This window comes from Triturus cristatus, chromosome 2_1, assembly GCF_964204655.1.
Source record: "Triturus cristatus chromosome 2_1, aTriCri1.1, whole genome shotgun sequence".
In the NCBI taxonomy this organism is placed as follows: domain Eukaryota; kingdom Metazoa; phylum Chordata; class Amphibia; order Caudata; family Salamandridae; genus Triturus; species Triturus cristatus.
This window is the reverse complement of record NC_140581.1, coordinates 437985390-438010446: the sequence shown is the minus strand read 5'-3', so window position 1 is coordinate 438010446 and position 25057 is coordinate 437985390. Positions and strand designations below refer to the sequence as shown.

Here is a 25057-nt window from a genome sequence, read left to right as displayed (position 1 = left end):
TATCTCTTTTGTATGTGAGATACAATAGAAGTGACAGGAAATGGATGGATTTAACAATTAATATACAGGATATTAGGGTTATGCAAACCAAAGGGGATGATGGACGGAGTGTTGAACATTGCAAGCACTCACCCCCAGTCAACTGATCTGGGTTTAATCTATCATCATTCTTTAGCTCACTCTGCCACCCCAGTTCAGACATGGCCATATGCAAATCAGTCTGACCCTGTGCCTCATGGGAACAGTCCAGCCCGAACTGCCAAGCCATGTCTTCCCTGGACCGGAAAGAAGCATCCTGGGACCGGTTCCTGGCTAATCAGCCGTCATCAGCCAGGCTACCTTGAATCCAGTGGCAAAGTGAGCAAGGGACCCACGTCCGGGCACACCCTGCCAACCTAGGGCAAAAAAAGCAAAACCAAAGGGGATATTAGGGTTATACCTTACATCACGTAAACACAAGGGTGGGCTAATTGTATAATTTTCAAAATCTTGAGTCTGGAAACTTTGCCCTAAGTCTTAAAATGATTCAAAGTCTTTCATTAGTCAGATTCAATACATTTAATCATTGTCATTCACAGTCTTGCTAACGATTCTAACCTGGAATCAAACTACTACCCTATTTCACTCAAACACTAATCAACATCTATGCAAAAATCCTGGCAGCTGGACTTAAAAAAGTCATACAGAAAGTTATTGACCCTGACCACTTTAGTTTTATGAACGGGAGATACTCAGCTACAAAACTACTTCTTTGCCACATTACTAAATAGGCTTAAAATACTATGGGCCTGATTTAGATTTCGGTGTATGGGTTACTCTATCAAAACAGTGACGGATATCCTGTCCACAAAATACAAATCCCATAATATCCTATGGGATTTATATTTCGGGCTGACGGTATGCCCATCACCGTTGTGACTGAGTAACCCGTCTGCCAAAATCTAAATCATGCCTTCTGTTCTTAACTGCGAATATCCAATAGAGCTCAGGAGGCATCCAACAGGGTTGCTTGAGGGTTAGTATAAATTCAATCAGTTATATTAGTCAGTCTCAAGAGTGGTTTCCTCCCACAGGTGAATATCTGGTACATTTCTATTACATCCCCTCTGTTTTTAGCACAGGTGAACCCAACATCCGTATCAAACCTTCGCATCCACACTCTCCCAAAATACAGAACACCTTTTGTGTCTGAGGTATGTTTATCCCTGGGTATTTAGCCCCTTTCTGGTGCCCTTATTTTTTATCATCCTTATCTTTTTTGAAGATTTCTTCTCACCCTTGATCTCTTGTTTTTTTTTGCTTTGTCTAAATTGAGGCGTATTTTTTTCTACATATTCATAAACCCACTGCTCTTGAGGATCCTTTATTATAGGTTAGGTAAATATTTGATCTGTTTTTAATGTATCTTTCTGGGTGGCATGTGGAGCACAGACCGTCTGCATGGATAGTTAGTACAGTTAAGATGCGTGAGCGTTGTCCAGCACTTCTTTTGTATGTTTAGTGTTGTCACAATGACCTTTCAATTACCATCTAGTGAGATATTATGCATAGCTATTATATCTGAAGACCACATGGTGAAGGAATGGTTTCAGAGGTTCACATGTTCCGGGTGCAAAACTCCTGCGGTGGTGAGCCTCAACACAGGACACCACACTGGTCCCAGATTTACGAGGTGGAGAGCGACCTTCACCAAATGGGCAGGTAGCGAGGGCACGCTCCGGCTGCAGCTAGCGCTGCGGGGAAACGATGAAAAGGCGTTGGCCATGGCACATGCATGGGAAGCGCTAGTGGTTGACCTCCAGGGGTGGGGTACAGCAGCGGAGGAGGGCACTGAAGCACTGGAGCAGCCGGCAGAAGCGTAGGTGTGGAGAGACACCGGATGGATTGCACATGAGGGTGGGAGGGCTTTCCTTCTCCTTTCTGCTCTGAGCCTGACCATGGGGGTGGGGAGTAGCCCGCGGCCACTAACACGGCTACTTATACGAAAGACTTATCCCGGTACCTGATGTTATGGCACACTGACATGTGGGTGGGGGGAGGGTGCACTTGCGTAGGGGAGTGTTGGGGGACAGTGCATTGGTAGCTGGAAGTGGTCTACACTGTACTATGCAATGGTTTCTATCTGCGAGAGACGACTACTGATATGATGGAGATTGCTGATTGCAATTGTAATTGAGTAATGCAATAAAAATTGTTTTTGCAAAAAAAAAAAAAACACAGGACACCACAAAGAGGAATCGTAATCTTCGGCCAATAACAAGTGCACTCACGGGTGTGCTATTGTATCAAAAAAAAACACTGACCGACGCGTTTCGGCATGCTGCCTTTCTCAATGTCAGTTACATCACTGTCAAGGTTGCCATTTTAAACAAAAAAGGGTGTGTTTCATCAATTCATCGACAGTGAAGATGGTCACAAAATACCTCAAATTCATTTCGTCATAATGGCGGACATCTTAAAACATGTGAAAAAAAACCTTAAATCAGTATAATTAAATTCATATTTTCAAACCAGCAATTCATAAAGAATTCATTAAATAGCAAATTGACACCATTGCACTTAATCTGAATGAGAATTAAGGGCAGCCTATTATGAATTTATTATTAAATAAGAATAACCAACCTATCTAACATGGCGTATTAGGATAAATCCCGTATCTCCATTGCAGAGACAAGGTAGCTTGTGTCCACATTGGTTATAGATATAGATCCCTGAATGGGCGAAGAGAGGAATTCAGCTGTAGCGGCAGACAAAGGACAATAATCATAAAGGATGGATCATAGAAGATTCGTTACTTTGTTCCCGGTGCAGTCTTTATATTTTTCTTGAACCACCAATGCATCTCTCAGCCGTTTTTTAGTCTGCACCTTGGTAACGCAAAAAAGAGGGGGAAAATGAATGACTATAGGCAAGGAGCCATCTGTTCTTCTACAGGACTCATTAGCAGGCTCCAGGATAGATATGTGCCTATGGGAACCTCTTTTACGGTCCCTAGTCTCATTCCAGATGGACCCATTGTTCCTCATTGTTGTTCAGGCCTCCTGGGGCCTTTGTCTGGAGGTTAATGATGTATTTCAATACCAGGACACGTAATTTTCTAATCCTAGCTCCCTCCCTTTCATTTTTGGGTATCTGGTCCAAACAAAATATTTTCAGGAGATAGCGGTTTCTGTTATGCGCAGCTTCGAATGACGGGCCACCGGGTAGGTAGGGTCATTTTTTGTAATGGCCTGCATATGATCGAAGATGCACTTCTTTGTGGGATGGATGGTGCTCCCTATGTACCTCTTCGGACATGGGCATTCAATACAGTATACTGTAAAGTAGGAGTTACAATTCAGTAATGTATTGATACTCCTGAATTTACAGGGGCTGTTTCCCATGGTGCTATACTTGGTCACTTTACTGCTGAATTTACAGGCCTTGCATTTCATGCAAGGAAAGAAAAACTTAATTCCTTCTATCCTTGTGGGAGGGATGGCACGATAATGGCTCTGTACTAAATGATCACTGAGCGACGGTCAACGTCTATATGTGATCTGGGGTTGTGCCGTAATGGCATTCTTCAAGACTTGATCTGTCTGTAAAATATGCCAGTTCTTCTTGAAGATCTGAATAACTTGGTGTGATTTATCATTGTATTGCGTGATCATCCTAACTGTACTGCCTTCTGTGGGGTTTTGCGGAACAGTGCAAGTTTTAGCTATTAACAAGTTGGATCTGGGTATCTTGTCTGCCCTTCATTCTGCCTCTTTCGGGATACCGTTCGTATATCCCCCTCATCTTAAAACGTTCCACAGCATCATTTTTGGCCTGGCGGTATTCAAGGTCATCCGTACAATTTCGCCTTATGCGCAGGAACTCCCCATAAGGGATATTTCTAATTAAGCTCCTGGGATGGTAACTTGCTGCGTGCAAGACGGAATTGCCTGCCGTGGGTTTCCTGTATAGTCTAGTTATGAGTATGTCATTCTCCACATAAACTTCTAGGTCTAAGTAACAGACAGAAGAGTCACTGATGTGCTCCGAGAAGACCAGATTCTGATGATTCCGGTTGAGGAAGGATATGTATTTCTCGGCCGAGGAGTGGATATATATCAATATCACGAATCGTCTTGGTGCACAATACATGGTGAATATATATATACCTGTGAGCAAGGAAACGCGTCAGTCTTGAGGAATATAATAAACTAACATCTGCCTCATAGCGTTGGGTTCGTGTCTCTGTTCGCTGAAGGGCAGTACAGATGATTGAAGGATATATATATATATATATATATATATATATATATATATATATATATATATATATATATCCATATCCATACGGAAAAAAAATTGCAGAAGCCCAACTCCGACTTACAATCATGTTGACCTTTATTCATCAAATGTGGCAGCCAAAAGGACACTCTTCATCCTTACGCGTTTCAGCGAAATTGCCTTGGTCACAGGTGAGTGCATTTAATTCCTTGTGGTCACATGGCCTGCTACAACTTCCTACAGGCCCCAGGGTGCACCGTAATTGATATTTAAAGTTTTTGCTGTGATGCATTTTTAAATTTCATTCTGTTTAGTACATTTTAATCACACCAAAGTCCGAGAATACTGCCATAGTTCGTGGTGAACACTGTACAGTTTAAAAAAGCAACCCCCCCCCCCCTGCACTCCAAGAGAATCAGTAAGGATTATTTAAGTATTTATTGCATACGTTCAATTTTTCACCATCGACCAACACCATCAACCACCACCAACGCGATTTAACCCACAGAGGTCTATAATTACATTTTTGGGTCCTTTGGCTCAGTGAAATGTATAATATGATTACAGGATACCTACACGACCAAGATTTGGAGGTGGCTTTCCTGATGAAGGCACCATATTGCCAAAACAGTGTAGACAAATGAAACAAAGATTAAGAACATAAGCCACTTGGACAGAATATCCACGAGTCATTATTGAAATGTAATGTACTGTATACTATAGATACAGAAAAGATCAATTATGCAACCAAAAATTGTATTAATAAATATTAAATGCAGATGTACAATCAATGTCGCTGGTACTTATAAGACCCAAATTTATTGGCATTCTGTTAGGCATCACAAGATTTTATGTGGTGAATGTGGATGTGCAGTTGCAGGATGGTGTGAATGTTGCATGTTGAATATTTATTTGACCCTTTGCAGTAACGTTTAGTATTGCTTTAGGAGAAACTTACCCTACATGAGTATATTTTTATGAATCTCGCTAATGATGATTTTCAATGAAGATTTGGATACAAAGCAGATCCACTTTCCCCGAGCCATGAAATTGTGTAGGAATTAATAAAAGGATGAGTGAGGTTTCCGGGATTTTTTGTACAATATCCCTGTCCTAAGAACCTTTATTGAAAGCAGGGGGTCCCCTTTTTCGTTTGGTTTTCGTTGTTCTATTCAGCAGTGACAGTCCACTTAATCAAGTTTAATCGGATACGTATTTGTGGTTAGCCCTTACTGATGACTTTGGTGAAGCTTGAGACCTGAATGAAAAAGTCTCACAATTTTTCAGCATGAAGGCGGCAAAAAACTGGAAAATTACACTCCTCATTCTATATACATACTTCTGTTCAGCCTGCCTCTCTTAAATGTTTCAAATTATCTTGGATTTCATTTGATGTAATGAGACACCCAATACTGAGCTGGGACAGTAGGCAGCCTTTACCACATGCAGGACGTTACCACGCAGATACATAACTTTTTAGCACTTTACCATGTCAATTATGTCATAAACAAGGTATAATGGTTTGGGTAGAGATAAGGGGTCATAGGGAATTTTAGGGTGAAGAAATGTGAAAGAGAAAGGACAAGTAAGGGTTTTTTAGTGTTTAGGGGAGGAGAAAGGTAAATAAAGGCAGATACATTTTTATTAGGGACGGGTAGACATAAATTAAAGTAAGGGTTTTTAGGGTTTAGAGGGAGGGTAGAGGTATATACAGGGATTGGAGGGGTTATATATGGCGATCCCCACGGTCTAGTTATATGTGAGTCAGTTACCATAGGATGAGCAATTTTTTGGTTTGCTAATAACTTTGGTGCCATTTGCTAGGGCAGGGAAAAAAAAGGGGGGGAGGGGTTGCTAAAAATACTTTTTGTCCCATACATTTTCCATAAGAAGAATTAGACAACATGGCTGCACAGAACACCACAAAAGTTGGCAGAAAGCTAGATCTTTACCCAGAAAGCATGCCTTTTAAGTCTCGCCTAAGACACTGTGCATGCACTGCCGATAACATGGCATATGGTGTACAAGGGACTTGGAGCCCGGACAATGCTTACCATTCGTTTGCTTCATTTTCACTCTTATTTGCTGCCTCCCAATTGCCCTGCGTGTGTCAAATTTACACTCTCTTCTTTCGTTTGCAGCAAGGATCAAGTACTAATTGTTTCATCTTGATTACTGTTCTACTGCTGTCTGTGCTGTGATTGAGGATGCTATTTTCTTCTTCCCCTGTCCCCATTGTTCCTTCTTCCCTTCCACCCCCTCACCCACCTGCTGTCTGTGTTTCTTCTTCAATGCCACTACCCACCTTCCCATTGTTTGTGTTGTTTTTTCCCCTTTTGTTCGTGTAGCCCAGCCACCATAGGAAAAAGCGTTTTCCCCCTAACTTTTAGCCATAGTGCATTGCAGCTGTACTTCTCTAAAATATGGCTAAAAGACATTGGCAAAGCCAACAGTTCTTGTATATGTGAGATCTGTTCACTTTGCCAAAGCTTGTTGTGATTTGGTGTAAATCTGTTAAGTACTTTTTGAGAAATGAAGGATAAAAATGTATAGATACATAGTCAATTTGGTTAGCGGGATTCATGTGGACGTTTCGTAGTTTAACAATTATCGGCAAAGCCAATAGGCCTCACTTTGCTAGAGCTATTGGCTTGCCAATGTGTTTCAGCCATGTTGTACACCAGCATGGCTGCTATTCATTATAGATAAAAGTTAGTGGTATAGAAGAGAGTAGAGTGTCGCACAGTGGAGTAGAGTATCGTAGAGTGGCAAAGAATGTTGAGTAGTAGTGTGGTGTGGAGGGTTGTAGAGTGGTGTAGAGTGGAGAGGAGTGTTGTAGAGTGAAGTGTCATGGAGTAGAGTAGAGTAAAGTGTCATGAAGAATAGTGCTGTAAAATGGTGTATACTGGAGTGATGAAAAGTGGAGGGCCATGGAGTGCAGTAGAGTGTCAGAGTGGAGTGGCATAGTGTGCCGTAGAGTGGGGTGGCATAGAGGTGTATAGTGGAGCGGCGTATAGTGTCGCAGAGTAGAGTGTCGTAGAGTTTCCTAGAGTTAAATGTCAGAGTTGTGGGTACGTAGAGTGGCACAGAGTGCTGTAGAGTGGTCTATAGTGGTGTAGAGTGAAGTGTCCAATAGTGGAGTGAAGTAGAGTCAAGTGTCTTAGAATGGAGTGGCATAGAGTGTCAAAGTGGCATAGAGTGGAGTAGAGTACAGTGACAAAGTGGAGTGTCAAAGTGGAGTGGAGTGTCAAAGTGGAGTGGAGTGTCAAAGTGGAGGGGAGTGTCAAAGTGGAGGGGAGTGTCAAAGTGGAGGGGAGTGTCAAAGTGGAGGGGAGTGTCAAAGTGGAGGGGAGTGTCAAAGTGGAGCGGAGTGTCAAAGTGGAGCGGAGTGTCAAAGTGGAGCGGAGTGTCAAAGTGGAGCGGAGTGTCAAAGTGGAGCGGAGTGTCAAAGTGGAGCGGAGTGTCATAGAGTAGGGTGTTGTAGAGTAGAGTGGCATAGAGTGGTGCGGAGTGGCATAGAGGGGAGGGGTGTAGAGTGGAAGGGCTTAGAGAGGAGTAAAGAGATGGAGAGTGGAGGTGTGGAAAGTGTACACTTGCACAATGGATAATATAACGTGCTTGTCCACTTAAATCCAAAGGAGTTCAGGTAGTCGGAGGTAAAACATAGCAGTTTTATTACGCCTGAGTGGGCACAAACCAACAAGGGATTAGAGCGTCCATGAAGGGAATGAACACTTGAAAACAATTCTCCTTTCGGATTTATACTATATAACAAACAAGTCAGCGTGCAGGCTACACTCTCCACCCTTAATCCATTGGAAACTTCCTTCCAGTTATACATACAAAGAAATAGCTAATCACACTACATTTTCAAGGCAAACAATATGAAAGAAACTCACAGGGCTTGACTACCTGCAAATTGTATGGAAAGAGGCTGTAGAATTCCATTGTACGATAAGCACAAATGATTAACAGGGTGTAATTATTTAGGCAAACATTCAGTACTTTCCAATGGCATGGCGAACAAGAATATGCACAAGTCAGCACTTACACAAAAGGTTTGGAAAAAACTCCACAGACAATGATGTACAACAATGTCAGGTAAATACAAAAATGGCTGAACACGTGTTCATATCATACAAACTTTTCCTCAGAGGTGCGTATAGTGGAGTGGCATAGATTGTAGTGTCAGAGTGGAGTGGGATAGAATGGAGTTGGATCGAATGAGGTGTCAGAGTAGAGTAGAGTGGTGTAGAGTAGAGGAAAGTAAAGTGTTGTAGAGTGGAGGGCACTGAGTGCCGAAGAGCAGAATAGTGTCATAGTGGAGGGGCAGTAAACAGGCTATGCTCCACGGGCGGGAGAAAGACATGGTGGACAGCCTAAAACAAATAAAGCCAGCAAACAGAAAGCAACCGAATTTGAGTTACAAACCACAAAGCCAATGGTAAGCAACAGGTGAAATCCATTCTTAGGTCAGCTTTCACAATGTCCCCAATAAGTCTTTAGCATCGAGACAGCTCTGCTGTCTGGTAGACTGCAACCTAAAAATTGATGGGACCTGATCAATCTGTAGGAAAGTGCCCCTTTTTGACATGGTCACCTCTACATTTTGTCTGGTATCTGATGCAATGTTGACAGAGGTGCACTGGGTTCCTGCTAACCAGGTCCACAGTACCTGACCACTGGCCCTAAACTATACAACTGTTCCCTCAAATTGGCCATACCTTTAGCACCCCCGTAAGTCCGTAGTAAATGGTACCTAGGGCAGGGGTACTAAAGAGGGTTTCTAAAGGCTGCAGTATTTATTGTGCCACTTTAAGGGAACCCTTTGCTCCTCACCTAACTCATGCAGGATGCCACTGCAAGCTGTGTGTCTTGGTGCAGAGAAAAGTGAAAAGTAGACATGGCACACATCCATGTGTGACACACCTGCAGACACTGCATGCAGTATAGGTAAGTTACCCCTACAGCAGGCTTTCCAGCCCTAAGGCAGGGTGCACTATACCACATGTGTAGGCATATCTGCATGAGCAATTAAGCCCCTGTGATGTCTAAGTTGATTTTTAGATATCACAAGTGAACAGGGAAGACTTTTTAAGTACATGCGATGAACACTGGTAAAAAACGAATTTCCCAGCTACATAAAGGCTTCACTAAATATTCTATGGTATAAAACACCTTGTATTAATAAACCCACACTGATTCCAATGGTGGATATATTAATACATGAACCCAGAGGGCACCTTGGAGCTGCCCCCTGAAAACCTACCAGCCTCTCGTGTGCTGGCTCACTGACTGGTGTCGACCAGCCTGCCAGCAGACAGATTTCTGACCACCTGCAGGCAACAGCCTACACTCTGAGGGCAGAAACAATGCCTGCCCTGGCCAGAGGTGCTGTAACCTCATCCAAGCAGGATGGCTTCAGCATATCAAGGCAGGAGGCTTGCCCACCCCTCCTTTGATATGTGACCGCCGCTTCCCCAGACAGGGGAATAACCAACCCCCCCTGCCCATTTGGCACCAGGACAGGCAGAACATTAGATATGCAGGGAGTTGTGGTGCACTACCAGGCCAGTTACCTTTATGTACCCCCACCTTTAGGAAAATTCTGCCATCTTGGTGATGTCAGAATTAGGAACTCTAGGACAGGTTTATGCTCATTTCACAAACGAAGTGGCCATATAGGGGTTATAGAGACCCCAAGGGTAAGTAGCCCATGGGCTATCACCCGTCACTTCTTAACAACCCTAAATCTAGTATTTAAGGGAGCCCCTATCATCAGGCAGGCAGATTCTGATGGCCTAATAAAAAAGAGCAACCAGCATCTCCGGTAGACTAGCAGAGCTACTTCCTTGCACTCTGCAGGCACCCAAGAAGAACTGCGAGGACTCCGGACGACGAAAACCAGACACTGGAAAGCACCACAGCACCAGTCCCCCCAGTCGAGCCGAAGTGGGTCAATGGTGCCAACAAGGTTCTTAGAGCCTCCAGAGTCGAATCCCACCTTGGGTTTGCCCAGACTGGACTCCCAGTCGCCGCCTGCAGCCTCTTTTTGCAGGCCCCCACAACCTCAAAAGTGTCTCCCGCAGCACGGACCAGACACCTAAAAGCACCCCTGCACCGAGTACCACAGCCCGAGAAGAGGACTGACTGTGTCCCTACATGCCCGAGCCTCTCGAGGTCTGAGCCCTCCTGTGGTTTTAGCCAGACCAGCCCAGAGTCTCAGTTTTCAGCCTCTTTTTTCCAGGACCATTTCCCATTGAAACCAACAAGGTACCCGGCGCTGAAAAGCACCTCTGCACCGGGGCGCCTCAGAGCCTACTGGGATGACCTGTTCGTGTTGTCTTGGACCTTGCCCCATACTTACCTTAACTCCAAAAGATTGGTCCTGTAAGTCGCGGTTAAGCACCTCTATGAAGAAATGTGTTTTTACCCATAGGATAACATCACGGCATAGGAGACAATACAAGTATATTTACCTGCCTTCTTCAAAACTGCTACTTAAGTACTTACCCAATAACAAAGTTCTTAGTGTCTAAAAATATATACAAATATGTGCTATTGTTCTAAATTGGTGTAGCTCTCCTTATTGACTGTGTGTATCATTTATTGACTGTGTGTATGCAACAAATGTCTAACACTCTTAGACAGGGGTCAGAGAGAAATCACTAAGAAGGCTAGAATCGAAATACATAGTATACCTCAACACTAAAACACAAGGAGGCCTACACAAAGCAGAATAATTATATGTATATTTGTAGAATTATCTTCTCAAGCTCTCAGTTTCAGGAGATCAGCCACTGAGATGAAAATTAAGGGCAAAGTGTGTGTGTGTGTGTGTGTGTCTGTCTGTCTGTCTGTCTGTCTGTCTGTCTGTCTGTCTGTCTGTCTTAGCATTTGTGGTTATAGAAGGAGCATAGTGATTCTTAGGCCATTCCTCTTCCACTATTGGGGCCTGCAGGGCAGAGGGTAGAAACAGAAGGAAAATGCTACTTACCAGTATGCATCTGTTCTTGCCATGTAGAGTTGCAGATCCTCACACTTAGCATAGATCGCCATCTGGTGTTGGGTCCGGATGTTTGCACTAGTTTTTGTCCTGGAAAAGTCTTTGGAAGTCACGGGACAGGTGACTCCTCCTTTGGACTATAGTGCGCATGGGCATCGGCTCCATCCTCAGATTGTTTTTCGCCAGCAGGGAAATTATGGAGTTTTGTAAGAGACAGAAAGATGCCCGTGTATGCTGTATCTAAATAAGATAGTACTGGAACAGATAAAGGTAGCTGGGGAGGCGGGTGGGCGTGTGTGGATCTGCAGCTCTACATGCCAAGAATAGATGCATACTGGTAAGTAGCATTTTCAGTTCGAGGCATATGAACTGCAGATCACACACTTAGCATAGATTGTATAGTAGTACATATCCTTAGCGGCGACCACCAGTACCTGTTGCAGTAGTTTGAAATAGTATTTTTAATAACAGCCTGACCCACACTAGCTTGTTGTTTTGTTTGCACATCCACAGAATAGTGTTTTGTGAATGTGTGCGGTGTAGACCATGTAGCTGCTTTGCAGATGTCATCTAAGGGAATGTTCCCTAAAAATGCAATTAAAGCCCCTATCTTTCGTGTTGAGTGGGCTTTAGGCAGAACAGATAAAGTACGTTTTGCTTTGTGATAGCAAATTTGTATGCATTTAGCAATCCATCTAGCTATCCCAAATTTCAATATGGGGTTGCCTTTGTGTGGTGGTGAGAATGACACAAAAAGTTGTTTGGTCTTACGAAAAGGTTGTGTTCTTTCAATGTAATAGAGCAATGCTCTTTTGACATCTAGGGTATGAAGAGCTCGTTCCGCGACTGTCTGTGGCTGCGAGAACAACACTGGCAACTCTACAGACTGATTGAGGTGGAAAGGAGAAATGACTTTAGGGAGGAATTTTGAATTGGTTCTGAGAACAGCCTTATTGTAATGGATTTGTAGGAAAGTTTCCTTAATAGTCAGCACTTGCAGTTCACTAACTCTTTTAAGAGAAGTGATAGCTACTAGGAAAGCAACTTTCCATGTTAACAATTGGAGCTTACATTTATGCAGAGGTTCAAAGGGAGAACCCATTAGTCTTGTGAGAACGATGTTTAAATTCGACACAGGCGAGGGTGGTACCTATCCTATCCTTTTGAGACCTTCCATAAAGGCTTTGATGGCAGGCACTCCGAAAAGTGATAGGTGTTGTCTATTTTGTAAATAGACTGCCATGGCAGTGAGGTGTAGCCTAATAGATGTGTAGGCTAAATTGCACCTTTGGAGATGTAGTAGGTAACCTATGATGTGTTGGATAGATACGTCAAGGGGATTGATGTTGTTGGTATGACAGTATATTACAAATCTCTTCCACTTGGCTGCATAGCAGGCTCTAGTGGTGAGGCGTCTAGCTTCCTTAACGACATTCATGCATTCAGGGGGTAGATTAAGGTAACCGAATTCTAAGACCTCAGGAGCCAGATCGCATGGTTGAGCTGAGCTGGGTCCGGGTGTCTGATCTCTCCACGGTTCTGGATTAGGAGGCATGGGGAGAGATGTAGTTTTTGGTGCGGAACTACAGACAGTTCCAGTAATGTGGTGTACCATGGTTGCCTGGCCCAAGTTGGGGCAACTAGGATGAGAGTCAGTGCATGTTGCTGTAGTTTGTGCACCACCATTGAAATGAGTGGGAGAGGTGGAAAGGCGTACGCAAACCTGCCATGACAAATTCATCCATATCGCATTGCCTTTGAACAATGGGTGTGGATACCTGGAGCCGAAGCTTGGGCATTTGGCGTTTTCATGTATGGCGAAGAGGTCTATCTCTGGTGCTTGTGGATGAAGTTCCCACTCGTGAATCTGTTGCGTTTGACGGCTTAACAGATCGGCTATGGTGTTTTGGACTCCTGGGACATGTTGACCTAGGAGAAAGATGTTCGGGGTATAGCCCATCTCCATATGCTCTGTGCCAGTTGAGAGAGCTGCCGAGTGTGTGTCCCACCTTGTTTCTGCATACAGTACATGGCTGTCATGTTGTCTGTGCGGACTAAGACAGCTTTGCCTGATATTTGTTTTTAGAAAGCCTTTAAGGCTAGGAAAATGGCTAGTAGCTCCAGGTGGTTGATGTGGAGTAGCTTTTGTTGAGGAGTCCACCTGCCTTGCATGGTGTGATGTGATAGGTGCACCCCCCAGCCGGAGAGCGATGCGTCCGCTGTCATGACTATCTGTTATGTTATGTTACTGAGACTTCTAAAGCGCTCTGTTACCCTGAGGTGTCCTGGCGCTGTGCGCTACCTACCTAGAGAAAATCAAGGTAACTGATCAAGTAAATAGCCATGTTTTTAATTCTTTCCTGAAGGGGAGGAGCTCAGTTGAGTTTCTGAGATGGAAAGGCCAGCTATTCCATGCCTTGGTGACGCAATGACGAAAACTCCTACCACCCCAACTGGCCTTGTTATAACAGGGAAGGATCACTTGTTTGGCTTGCGAGAAGCGCAGAACTCTTCCAGGAACATCCCATTGTATCATGTGTTTCAAGAAATTAGGACCAACACCATAAAGGGCCTTGAAAACAATACACAAGGCCTTGAACTGTACCCGTTGCTTAACGGGGAGCCAGTGAAGAATTCTGAGTCCCAGCCTCACCGAGACAAACCTGGGTGTACCTGTTAGCAGCCTAGATGCCGCATTCTGCACGATCTGGAGTCTGACAAAATGTCTCTTCTGGATGTGGATATAGAGGCTATTGCAGTAGTCAAAGCGTGACAGAATGAGCACTGTGACTGCTACCTTCAGGCTGTCTTCCAGAAGGAGGAATTTAATTTTCCTCAGAGTTCTAAGAATGAAAAAGCAGGATGAAACGACCCTACTGATTTGGTTACCTAAGGAAAGTTTCGAATCAAGGATCACTCCCAGATTCTTCGCCCTTTCCACAGGGACTGGAAGCATGCCCATTGCAGTTGGCCACCAGCCAGATGTTCCCGAATATAATCACCTCGGTTTTGCCTGTATTGAGTTTAAGGCATTTGATGCCATCCAACCTGCGATCGCCTGCATACAGTCGTGGCATTTAGAACCGGTCTCAACCTCTGACCCATTCTGAATAGACAAGACAATTTGCGTGTCGTCCGCGTAGGAAGTTAACTGAAACCCGAAAGATCTGATCAAAACTTCCAGTGGTGAAACATACACGTTAAATAGTGTAGGACTAAGAGTGGACCCTTGCGGCACTCCACAAGGGAGCGAGAAGGGCCTAGATCTATCCCTACCGAGGTCCACAGTTTGAATTCTACTGGTCAGGAAAGATTTCAAGAGATCCCAAGTCTTGCCTTGGACCCCGACCGTAGATAAACGGTCCATCAAAACTTCATGATGGACAGTATCGAAAGCAGCCGAGAGTTCCAGCATGATGAGTATGGCGGCACCTTCCTGGTCCAAGGCCTCTCTGATCTCCTCCGTGGATTTGATCAATGCCAACTCAGTGCTGTGTTCCGCATGGAAACCAAACTGTGTAGTATCTAGCAAAGAGTTAGTCTGAAGGAACAGGCTGAGTTGGCCATTCATGGCCTTCTCAATCATCTTTCCTGGGAAAGGGAGAAGCGAGATAGGTCTATAATTACTCGGGTCCTTTGGATCCAAATTGGATTTCTTTAGTAGAGGAATAATAGATGCTGTTTGCCAAGGTCTCGGAAAATGACCGGTATTAAAAATAGAACCGAATAATGGGGTAAGAGCTTCCCCAATGATTTCTGGAAACTGTTTCAGTACTGCGGCTGGACATGGGTCCAGAGGGGAGCCTGATCGAATCTCTAGCAGTAGTTTAGTAACTCCGTGTAGATCCAGCGATGTAAAATTATCTAGTATGGGAGTGGGCCTATTGTCCTCAGAGAGCCCTGTTATGAAGGCCTCTGACACCAGTGGGCGCAAGAGTGAAGGAGGAAAAAATGTTTGACCTTTTGTAGAAAAAAAGCAGCCAGAGACTCGCATAGTTCAGGGTTGCTTTCTATCTTGGAGCTAGAGGGGGTAGTAAGCATGGAAATTGTTTTAAACAGAACTTTGGATGAGGATCCAGAATTCCTAATTTGTTCCCCGAAATATATTTTTTGGGTTTCAGAGAGCAGTTTTTTATAGTTAGAAAGGCTTACTTTATAGGCCTCTCTGTCGGAGTTTTTGTAGCCTCTCCTCCAAGCTCGCTCTAGCCTCTTACAGTCTAGTTTATGTGTTTTTAAGTTTTCTGTATACCATGGGGCAGATGGCGATGCCCGCTTAAGAATGCACTGTTTGCCCGGCACTAATTTCCTACAGACGGAGTCCATCCATTCCGTGTAGGTGGCCGTAGCTTCCTCTACATTAGAGGATGGTGCAGGTAATGAGGCTTTCAAAAGATTTCCTAATGCTATACTATCCATATTTTTCCAGGCCCTTGTAGTTATAACGGCCTTAGCGAAAGATTTATGTTGGTGGCGCTTGGCCTGTTTAAATTCAAATAAAATCGCCGCATGGTCAGTCCAAGTAAGTGGTACTGTTTCTGTGTAAATAAGATTAGGTTTGTTGGAGAAAACACCGTCTAACGTATGTCCTGCGGAATGAGTGGTATCTACCACCAACTGCTTGAGGTCGCCTCCACTGAATATTTGCTGCAGTCTTACATTATCAGTATCAGTAAAATCTTCAAGGTGAAAATTAAAATCTCCCATAACAGTAAAAACTTATCACACAGCCCTTCCTCTAAAAGTATTCCAATAGAATCTAAAAACACACCCCTAGGACCCGGAGGTCGATAGAGGAGAATAATGTTAAATGTGTCATGATCAGATGTTTGAATATTAAATGACAATGCCTTACATGCATGATTAGAAGCCTTAACAAAAGAGGGCTTTAAAGAGTCATGATAAATGACTGCCAGCCCACCATCTCTCTTAATAGGTCTGTCAAGCGTATAGCATAAGAAGCCAGGTGGAGTGGCTTTAACTAGGTCAGGTCCCGAGGCTTCATCAGACCAGGATTCTGTAATAAGGGCTAATTTAATATTATAAAACTCAATAAACAAGGCACATTCCACACTATGCTTGATCAAGGACCTAGCATTAAGAAGGAGGCATTTAAGTGGCGCTTGAACTGTTTGACTGGTCCTGTCCCCAGATGTATTTCCCCGCAGATTGATGGAATTTATCGCAATGCGAGGCAGCGCAAGATGGGACTTGGGACAGCACTTAGCCTGTGCTTCCATGCTTAATTTAGGAGTAACCCTTGGGCAGCAGGCCTTCCCCCCCTCAGGATCCCAGCCCATAAGCTGCTCCCTGGAGTAGGACCGAATATCTGATGTAAAAGGGCTAGCGTGGTGATTTATGGGAGCAAGCTGAAGAAAACTAGAGCGTTGTGGAACTGGCTCTAGGAATGGTCGCCCTTTGGAAAGGTTCTTGGTGTTCCACCATTGCAGTGATCGATGAGTGCGACCATCTACCAACACCAGATCTGTTAGCTGACCTTGAGCCTGGTTCCATTGGCGTGCTAAGCACTCCTGGAGAGGACGCATGTGGAGTCTTACATGAGGTACTATGAGTATGCAAGAGGCCATTATTCCTATTAGCTGCATGAACACTTGTGCTGGGAGAGAGTGTTGAGGCTGAAATTTGTTTATGAGAGCTTGCATGCTTGCTATCCTGGTCGGGTTGGGATAGGCTAATGCTTTTGAGGTGTCTATTGTGGCACCGAGGTATTGTTGTATGTGGGACGGTTGTAGATGAGACTTTGCGTAGTTTACTGTGAACCCCAATTTGTGGAGTAGTTGGATAGTGGTGTGAGTGTGATGTACACACTGTTTATAAGAGCTGGCTTTTATGAGCCAGTCATCCAGATATGGGAAGACATGAATGTGTTGTCTTCTTAAGTGGGCTGCCTCTACCGCTAGGCACTTGGTTAATACCCGTGGTGCTGCTGTGACTCCGAAAGGGAGTACTTTGAATTGATAGTGTTGGCCGTCCACTACAAACCTTAGATATTTCCTGTGAGCTGTGGGAATGGGAATATGGAAATAGGCGTCCTTGAGATCTAGAGTAGCAAGGAAGTCGCCTTGTGAAAGAAGAGGAAGGGCCTGCTGGAGTGTAACCATGTGAAAGTGGTATGATTGCATGTACAGGTTTAGAGGTCTGAGGTCTAGAATAGGCCTGAGAGATCCGTCCTTCTTTGGTATGAGAAAATATAGGGAGTAAACTCCTGTTTTTTGTTGGTGCAGGGGAACTGGTTCTATTGCACCCTTTTGTAGGAGGGAGATCACCTCCTGCTTTAGCAGAGCTAAGTGTTGTGAGGACATTGGGCGTTGTTTGGGTGGTATGTGTGTGGGGGGGTAGAAGTAAGTTCCAGACTGTAACCTGATTGAACTATTTGTCTCACCCACCTGTCTGTAGTGATGCTGGTCCAGACAGGCAGGAACTGTTGTCGTCTTCCCCCGACTGGAGTGGAATGGTCTGGGGGAAGTGGAGGGAAGTCATTGGGTAGGGGTGGAGGCAGAGCGGGTGTTGTTGGTCTTGCCTCTGCCTTTGTTATTGTTGCCTCTGTAGCCTCCTCTCTGGTAACCTCGGGTAAATGTAGACTGGGCGGGAGCCTTGTAAGAGGTGGAGGGGTTGTCTGAGGAGTAGCCTCTGGGGGTGCCCTTGTAAAGTGAGCGACGAAAGGAACGTCTGGCAGCTTGCAACTGCAAGGCTCCCATTGATTTAGCTGTGTCTGTATCTTTTTTCATTTTTTCAAGGGTTGAATCTACATTTGGGCCAAATAGGTGCTCCTGATCAAATGGCTGGTTGAGGATGGAGCTTTGAACTTCAGGTTTAAAACCCGAGATGCGTAGCCAGGCATGCCTACGCAAAAGGACATTTGTGTTTACTGCTCTGGAGGCGGTGTCTGCCACGTCGAGAGCGCAACGGATGGAGGGGTTGGTGATAAGCTTACCCTCCTGTATGAGTTCATTGACCCTGTTTTTGTATTTATCTGGGAGATGCTGCATTATGGATTCTAGTTCATGATAATGTGCCCTATCATACCTGGCTAACAGCGCCTGAGTGTTGGCGATGCGCCATATGTTAGCCACTTGTGAGGCTTTTCTATTGCCAGAGGCGTCCAAGAGTTTAGACTCCTTGTCGGGTGGTGGAGCGTCACCTGATGTCTGAGAATTGGCAGTTTTCCTAGCATTGGAAACTACCAGGGAGTCTAAGGGTACTGGGCCTTTAATGTAAGCTGGGTCATCAGGGGCAGCTTTATATTTTTTCTTGGTTCTGGGGTTAATAACTCAAGCCCTAACAGGATCTTTAAAGACTTCAGGTGCATGCTTAATAACGCCTTTAAGCATAGGTAGTATTGAGGTGAATCTTTGAGTGGTGTCAAATGCATCCATTAGGAAATCCTGCTCTATGGGGTCTGTATGCAAGGCAACCAGTGGGGTTGAGCAGCTCTGTGGACGAGTTGATTAAAGCCCATGGTGTCCTCTGGAGGGGAAGGCCTGGAGGGGTAGATGTCATCCTGTGGAACATTAGGGACATCTGGCGTGTTATAATCATCCCAGCGGTCTGGGGAAGGTGGACTAGGATCCCCTAGTGGCACATCGTCTGGACCCTCCCCATTGTCATCCAAGGTGTCATCATCGTCTACTGGTGTAGGAGATGGTGTAGGGGAACGGTGTGGGGGGGAGGTGGTGGAGGAGGAGTTGGAGAAGGGAGTCTTAGAGGAGATGTAGCAATGTCCCTCTTTTTAGGTGGTGGAGCCGGTGCAGGCGCCTCTAGTGGTCTTTTGGTAGAACTAAGAGTCAATTGACTAGTTTTAGGATCCCTTATGAGAGTCTTTTGAGCAGGGCCTGGTGTGAATAGCTCTTCTGCTGGAGGTTGGTCTTTCGGTGCCGAGCGTTTCGGTTCCATAGGCTTCTTCGGCACCGACTCTGTGTTGTTTTGGTTTGGAACCGTGCGTCTTTACAGTCTCTGTGGCCTGTGGAACTTGTTGATTTTTCAGTTCCTAGGCTTTCCTTGGCTCCGAATCTGAGCCCTTCGGGAGTGGTTTTTTGTTCGGCTCCGAATGTTTTTTCGGTGTTGACGAGTCGGTGCTTGTGGGTTTTGGTGCCGTGTGCTTGGATGTGGAAGCAGCTGTCGGCACGGAGGAGGAGGAGGGCGGTTTCTTTTTCGGTGCCGGTGATTGTGTTTCGGTACCGACGGCAGGCTGACTCGAGCCCGAGCTGCCTGGAGGTTTAGTAGGCTTCTTTACCGGGCCCGAGGGTGGGGCATGGGAAGCAGTCTCTCGGTGTGCACCATGGCCCGAAGGTGAAGGTGTGGCCGAAGCCTTTTTCGATGGTGCAGGGAGGGGGTCAGGGTCAACGTTCTTACTTACGACCAGCTGCGCCGGAGTGATCTCTTCGACGTCGGAGTCATCTGCTTCTGAGGCGCTGAAGAGGCCTTCTTCAACCCGCTCTCGCTCCATTACGTCGACGCCCTCTTGGAAGATGTCGTCGGGGATTGATGTCGACGAGCGAGCCATGGTTCTTCGCGCGCGTCGGTCCCGAATGGTCTTCTTCGAGGGGAAAGAGGCACAAGCTGGACGGTCTCTGGACTTGTGCTCTGGTGAAAGGCAGAGGTTGCACAACTTATGCAGATCGGTGTGGGGAAACTTCGACCCACATTGAGGACACTTCTTGAATGGCTTCCTTTCCATTAGCCAGAAGCCAAGGCCCAGGTAGGCCCGAAGGCCTTAGTCGACGATCGGAATCGAGGACTTCGATTTGGAGAGATGCGCGATGATTAGGGTTCGCGTCGAAAGGGTGAAGGATTGCGCGTCGAAAGTGGAATTGGCAACGGTTCTGAACTGGAGCGCGACAAACACATCTGTGCCCGATGGTGGAAAAAAACTATCTGAGGATGGAGCCGATGTCCATGCGCACCATAGTCCAAAGGAGGGGTCACCTGTCCCGTGACTTCCAAAGACTTTTCCAGGACAAAAACAAGTGCAAACATCCGGGCCCAACACCAGATGGCGATCTATGCTAAGTGGGTGATCTGCAGCTCATATGCCTCGAACATATGCTTTCCAGACATTTTCCTTGTTGAGGCAAAATGCTTCTTGATTCATAACATTTATAGAATTCTAAGGAATTGGCTCTTGACATTTTCATAAATCTAAGGGACACAGTGGAAGTGAATTGGTAACAGATAGGCAAATGTTCAATACAAATACCTCACACAATTTTGCCTTATGGAGAAATAGGAAATTAATTATAGAGGGAAAATCCATGATTTGGAAGTCATGCCGGTAATATATCTGTTTAATAAGTGAGGTGACCTGTATAATGACTATCACTGTATTAATGCAGCCACAGACTCCTAATATATTACAGTATTAGGAATTGTATTCATTGCTTCAGCTCAAGGTGGCAATTACAAAATGTAGCCATCTAGAAAATGTTGAAGCCTATTAACTACAGACCTTTTAAAATACCTGTGACAATTGGGTTATTATCAGCTTGAAGCTCTCTCCATTCAAGAATTAGCAAAACCAAATATTTCTGGCCTGTGCAACCTATTGCCTTTATCAATGCTTCTTTTATCCTCCCAGATTGCTCCTGAAAAGGTGAACGTATCCATGTTAGCCATCTTTGAATATTTTCAGAAACCCCATTCAAAGATGGCCGCAACGCATGAATGCATATCAACGGCGGCCTACTTTGAATGGGATTTGTTAAAAATAAACAAGATACATTGAAAAAAGTCTGCAACGCTTTTTTATGCATGTTAAGGTGGGCATCTTTGAATTGTTTAAAAAAAAATTATGATGGCTACCTGACGATAGTTAAAGTGCGAGGGAGTTGAGGGTGCTATGGAGACAGGTGGCTGTTGAGTAGGGGTAAAGTGGGATGTTGATAAAGAAAAGAGACTAAGGGAGGGAGAACAGGTAGAGATGGAGGAAAATAGCCCCTTATATGCAAAACTACTCAAAGGATAGTCTACACTCTCTTTTGCCCTCTCTCACTGCACTGCACACTGTCTCTCCTGCCTACTCTAGCTGTAAATACTTGGTCTCGCCAGTTTGCCCTCTTCCTCCTTCCTACAGTGTGGTCTGCTTTTCTCTTGTATTTTTCGGTTTCTCCTACACTAACTTAATCTACTCCTTCTATGCTTCCATCATATCTGGGTCACCCTGTCAATTGCACTTGGGGTTTGTCCCACTATCAACAACCCTCACTCAGTTTATTACTTTTTCCTCACTCCCCATAGCTCACATTCTATTGTATCAGATATACTCTAGACCCTGAGTCTATTCTATTCTTTTCAGTTTCTTCTTTCTCTTACCAGCCTCTGGTGAAATGTACCTCTTCTCACGGCCTCGTCCACCAGTAAGTGATGGGTAACATCTACTACTGTATTTTATCTGGCCTCTAAAAATCCACTTGTCCATCAATTTTCTCAAATTATACTGGATTTCTCCTACCCTTCCACTTCCATCTTTTGTCAGTTTAAACAGGCTTTCTCGTCAGAAAAGGACTGTGAAATCCAGGGCTGAATGGACGCTTTCTGAAGAAATTTATCTTTACACATTAATGGACCCTTTGAAAAGGCAACAAAACCAAGCCATGTTCCCACTTTTCTTCACTTCACTGTACAATCACAGGATTGGCTAGCCTAAAAATACATACCCACCTTTTTTATCTGCCAAATTACAGTCAATAAATAAGATCTAAGGACAATAGTACACATGGCATTGGTCATTATTCTACAAACATCACAAAACACTCCATGTCAGTGTGTCTCCACAGGTTAAATATTAGAAGCAAAAACCCAAATATTTTGCAAAAGCACTGTAAGCTTACCATATGACTCCATATCACAGAGGACATCATTTCGTCTGAGATTTGCAAGTCATTGTTTTAGGTGTGTTAGTCCAGTTGGATCAGCTGAAATGAGTCAAGAAAGCCCAGGACTAGAAAGGTGTCTCGTTAATGAGAGGGAATCATCGGGTAACCTTCGTCAGAGTGTGGAAAGCCCCAGTCAATACCAGGAAAATCCTCATGCAGTTTCAAAGGAAAGACACTGCTTTAACAATTCGCAACATTAACAGCTGAGACCGATTCCATATTGGCTCTATTTTTCTTGTAGTAAAACTTGTATTCCCTTCTAAATTGGATCCAGCTATTCATAAAATAAGTACATTTCATTAACAACAAGAATCACAAGTCAGCATGACAACAAAAACAAAACAATACACTATCCTGCTTCCAATTACCTCAGTAGTTGCAGCAAGGACGATGACCCATGGAGACAGTATGATGACGGAAACAATGTGCGACAAAGCTTGAAGACGCTTGGCTCCACCAATATCTAATGACAGCTTCCTGGAAACTGCGTGAAACCCAACGTTGCAGCATAATGCCAACACAAGTAATAATACACCACCCTGAAAGGATAAAGAGTTTTAATTTTTTTTTAATGTGTTCATTTTAGGAAGTGCTACACCCCACAACACGATATTGAATTTAGCAAAGCACCAAAACAACAAGAAGATGAAAGGAAGTAAACAATTGCATCATAAGAGAAATCAGAAAAGAGTTACCTTAAAAAAATTCCCCAAAATTATTTAATGATTCTTTATACAAAAAACGAATATGAATGTTAATAGCTTTATCCAACCATAGCATTTATGAAAAGAAAAATATTATTTGTAATAGCAGTTTGTGACACACACCTATTATAAATTCACATGACATCATCTACTGTTTGGACTCTGAGTAGCACCTAATATTTCTCAAAATACATTAATATTAGTTAGGTGGCCACCGTAAGTATGCTGAGTGTGACTTTGTATAATGCTAAAGTGAAAACTACAATGTACCGGAGATAGCGTTGGTGTACCTGGACTGCGAGGCCCAGCAGCCCCTGACCTTCCTGCTGCCCGCCTCTTCCTTGTGACCCGCCCTTGGAGCCTATATCAATTCTCGCGGCCCCCGCTTCGCGGGAGCCGCTCGTCTACCGGAGATAGCGTTGGTGTACCTGGACTGCGAGGCCCAGCAGCCCCTGACCTTCCTGCTGCCCGCCTCTTCCTTGTGAACCGCCCTTGGAGCCTATATCAATTCGCGCGGCCCCCGCTTCGCGGGAGCCGCTCGTCTACCGGAGATAGCGTTGGTGTACCTGGACTGCGAGGCCCAGCAGCCCCTGACCTTCCTGCTGCCCGCCTCTTCCTTGTGACCCGCCCTTGGAGCCTATATCAATTCTCGCGGCCCCCGCTTCGCGGGAGCCGCTCGTCTACCGGAGATAGCGTTGGTGTACCTGGACTGCGAGGCCCAGCAGCCCCTGACCTTCCTGCTGCCCGCCTCTTCCTTGTGACCCGCCCTTGGAGCCTATATCAATTCTCGCGGCCCCCGCTTCGCGGGAGCCGCTCGTCTACCGGAGATAGCGTTGGTGTACCTGGACTGCGAGGCCCAGCAGCCCCTGACCTTCCTGCTGCCCGCCTCTTCCTTGTGACCCGCCCTTGGAGCCTATATCAATTCTCGCGGCCCCCGCTTCGCGGGAGCCGCTCGTCTACCTGAGATGGCGTTGGTGTACCTGGACTGCGAGGCCCAGCAGCCCCTGACCTTCCTGCTGCCCGCCTCTTCCTTGTGACCCGCCCCCTGCACACCTTTATATATCCGCTAACATATTTCCGCAGCGCGGGCGAAGCCCGGGCCAAGGGCGGGCCCGTCTGAGCCCGTCCGAGAACGGCTGAGAACGGAACGGGGCCCTTCTCTAACATCATCATACTAAAGGTATTCGCTGTTGATTAGAGGATAGGCTGCAGTTCATTGATTACACGTAAGGGGGAATCTTGTTGACTGTGACTGCCAGTACATATTTTTAGATATGGCCAAAAGGGACGGCCCCAATCATCAATCAACAGGGGGAGCATTAATGGGAACCCTAGACAATTTTTTGGTGCGTGTACAGTCAGCACTCGCTAAAGATATCGAATTAACCGAAAAAAGATTATCTCTAGACATCCTATGCGACAAGAGGTCCTCCCTAGGAAATATGGCCAACATAAGATCCCCACCTTGTTGTCAACCCGCTAGATTGGAGTCCTCGAGCCCTACACCCCCTTTGGTAGAGGAGCTAAGTGGTGAAATAATGATTTGCTCCCCTTCTTTGAATGGCACACCAGATGAAGTGGTAGATATTACAAATACTGATAATGTGGGCACCATGACGAAATCTGTATCAAGTATCAAGACCCGTTCAGCTACAAATTCAAAATTGGCTTCTGCTCAGCGACCAGTACCTCCTACTTCGAAAAAAAATTGTAGGACAAATCAGAAGCTAGCCGCTAGCAAGAATGCACGGCCGGGTCTTGCCCCCGTTACTGATGTAAGGAAGGATATAGCCCCCTGTTCAAAAATCTCAGAGACAAGGATTAATCAAACATCATCTGGGGGCCCACCACTTACGGAAGTATCATCATTTTGGAGTAAATTGAAAAGCACTGTTAAAAAACTGTGTGAACCAATCTATGAAAGACTGGGTGCAATTGAAAGTAGGCTCGTATGCATGGAACTATCACTTGCCTTGGCCCATTCACGTGGAGGAAGACAGGGCCATGGTTTACAAAAAGTGTGTGCCAGTATATCAGGCTCCTGTACTGAGACCAACATCACCACAAGTAAAATAACGCCTAGGGCAGCAGAAAATATCCTTTCTTCGTATCAGAAACCCCAAGTAGCATTAACTGATACAAGCCGGACAAAAGATAAGTCTCCTCCTACACAAGCTGGCATCATTAGCACAGAGACA

General features: G+C 45.1%; 1 protein-coding gene across 2 annotated transcripts in view; it reads right to left on the bottom strand.

Annotated features, from left to right (window-relative positions):
• SLC30A5 (solute carrier family 30 member 5) overlaps nucleotides 1–25057 on the bottom strand; it is a 427281-nt gene that overhangs the window by 255472 nt on the left and 146752 nt on the right. For both annotated transcript variants that reach the window (XM_085632130.1, XM_085632138.1), the window contains exon 8: nucleotides 22524–22694. In XM_085632130.1, coding sequence (XP_085488256.1) covers nucleotides 22524–22694 — 171 coding nt within the window. The remainder of the gene's footprint in view (nucleotides 1–22523; nucleotides 22695–25057) is intronic.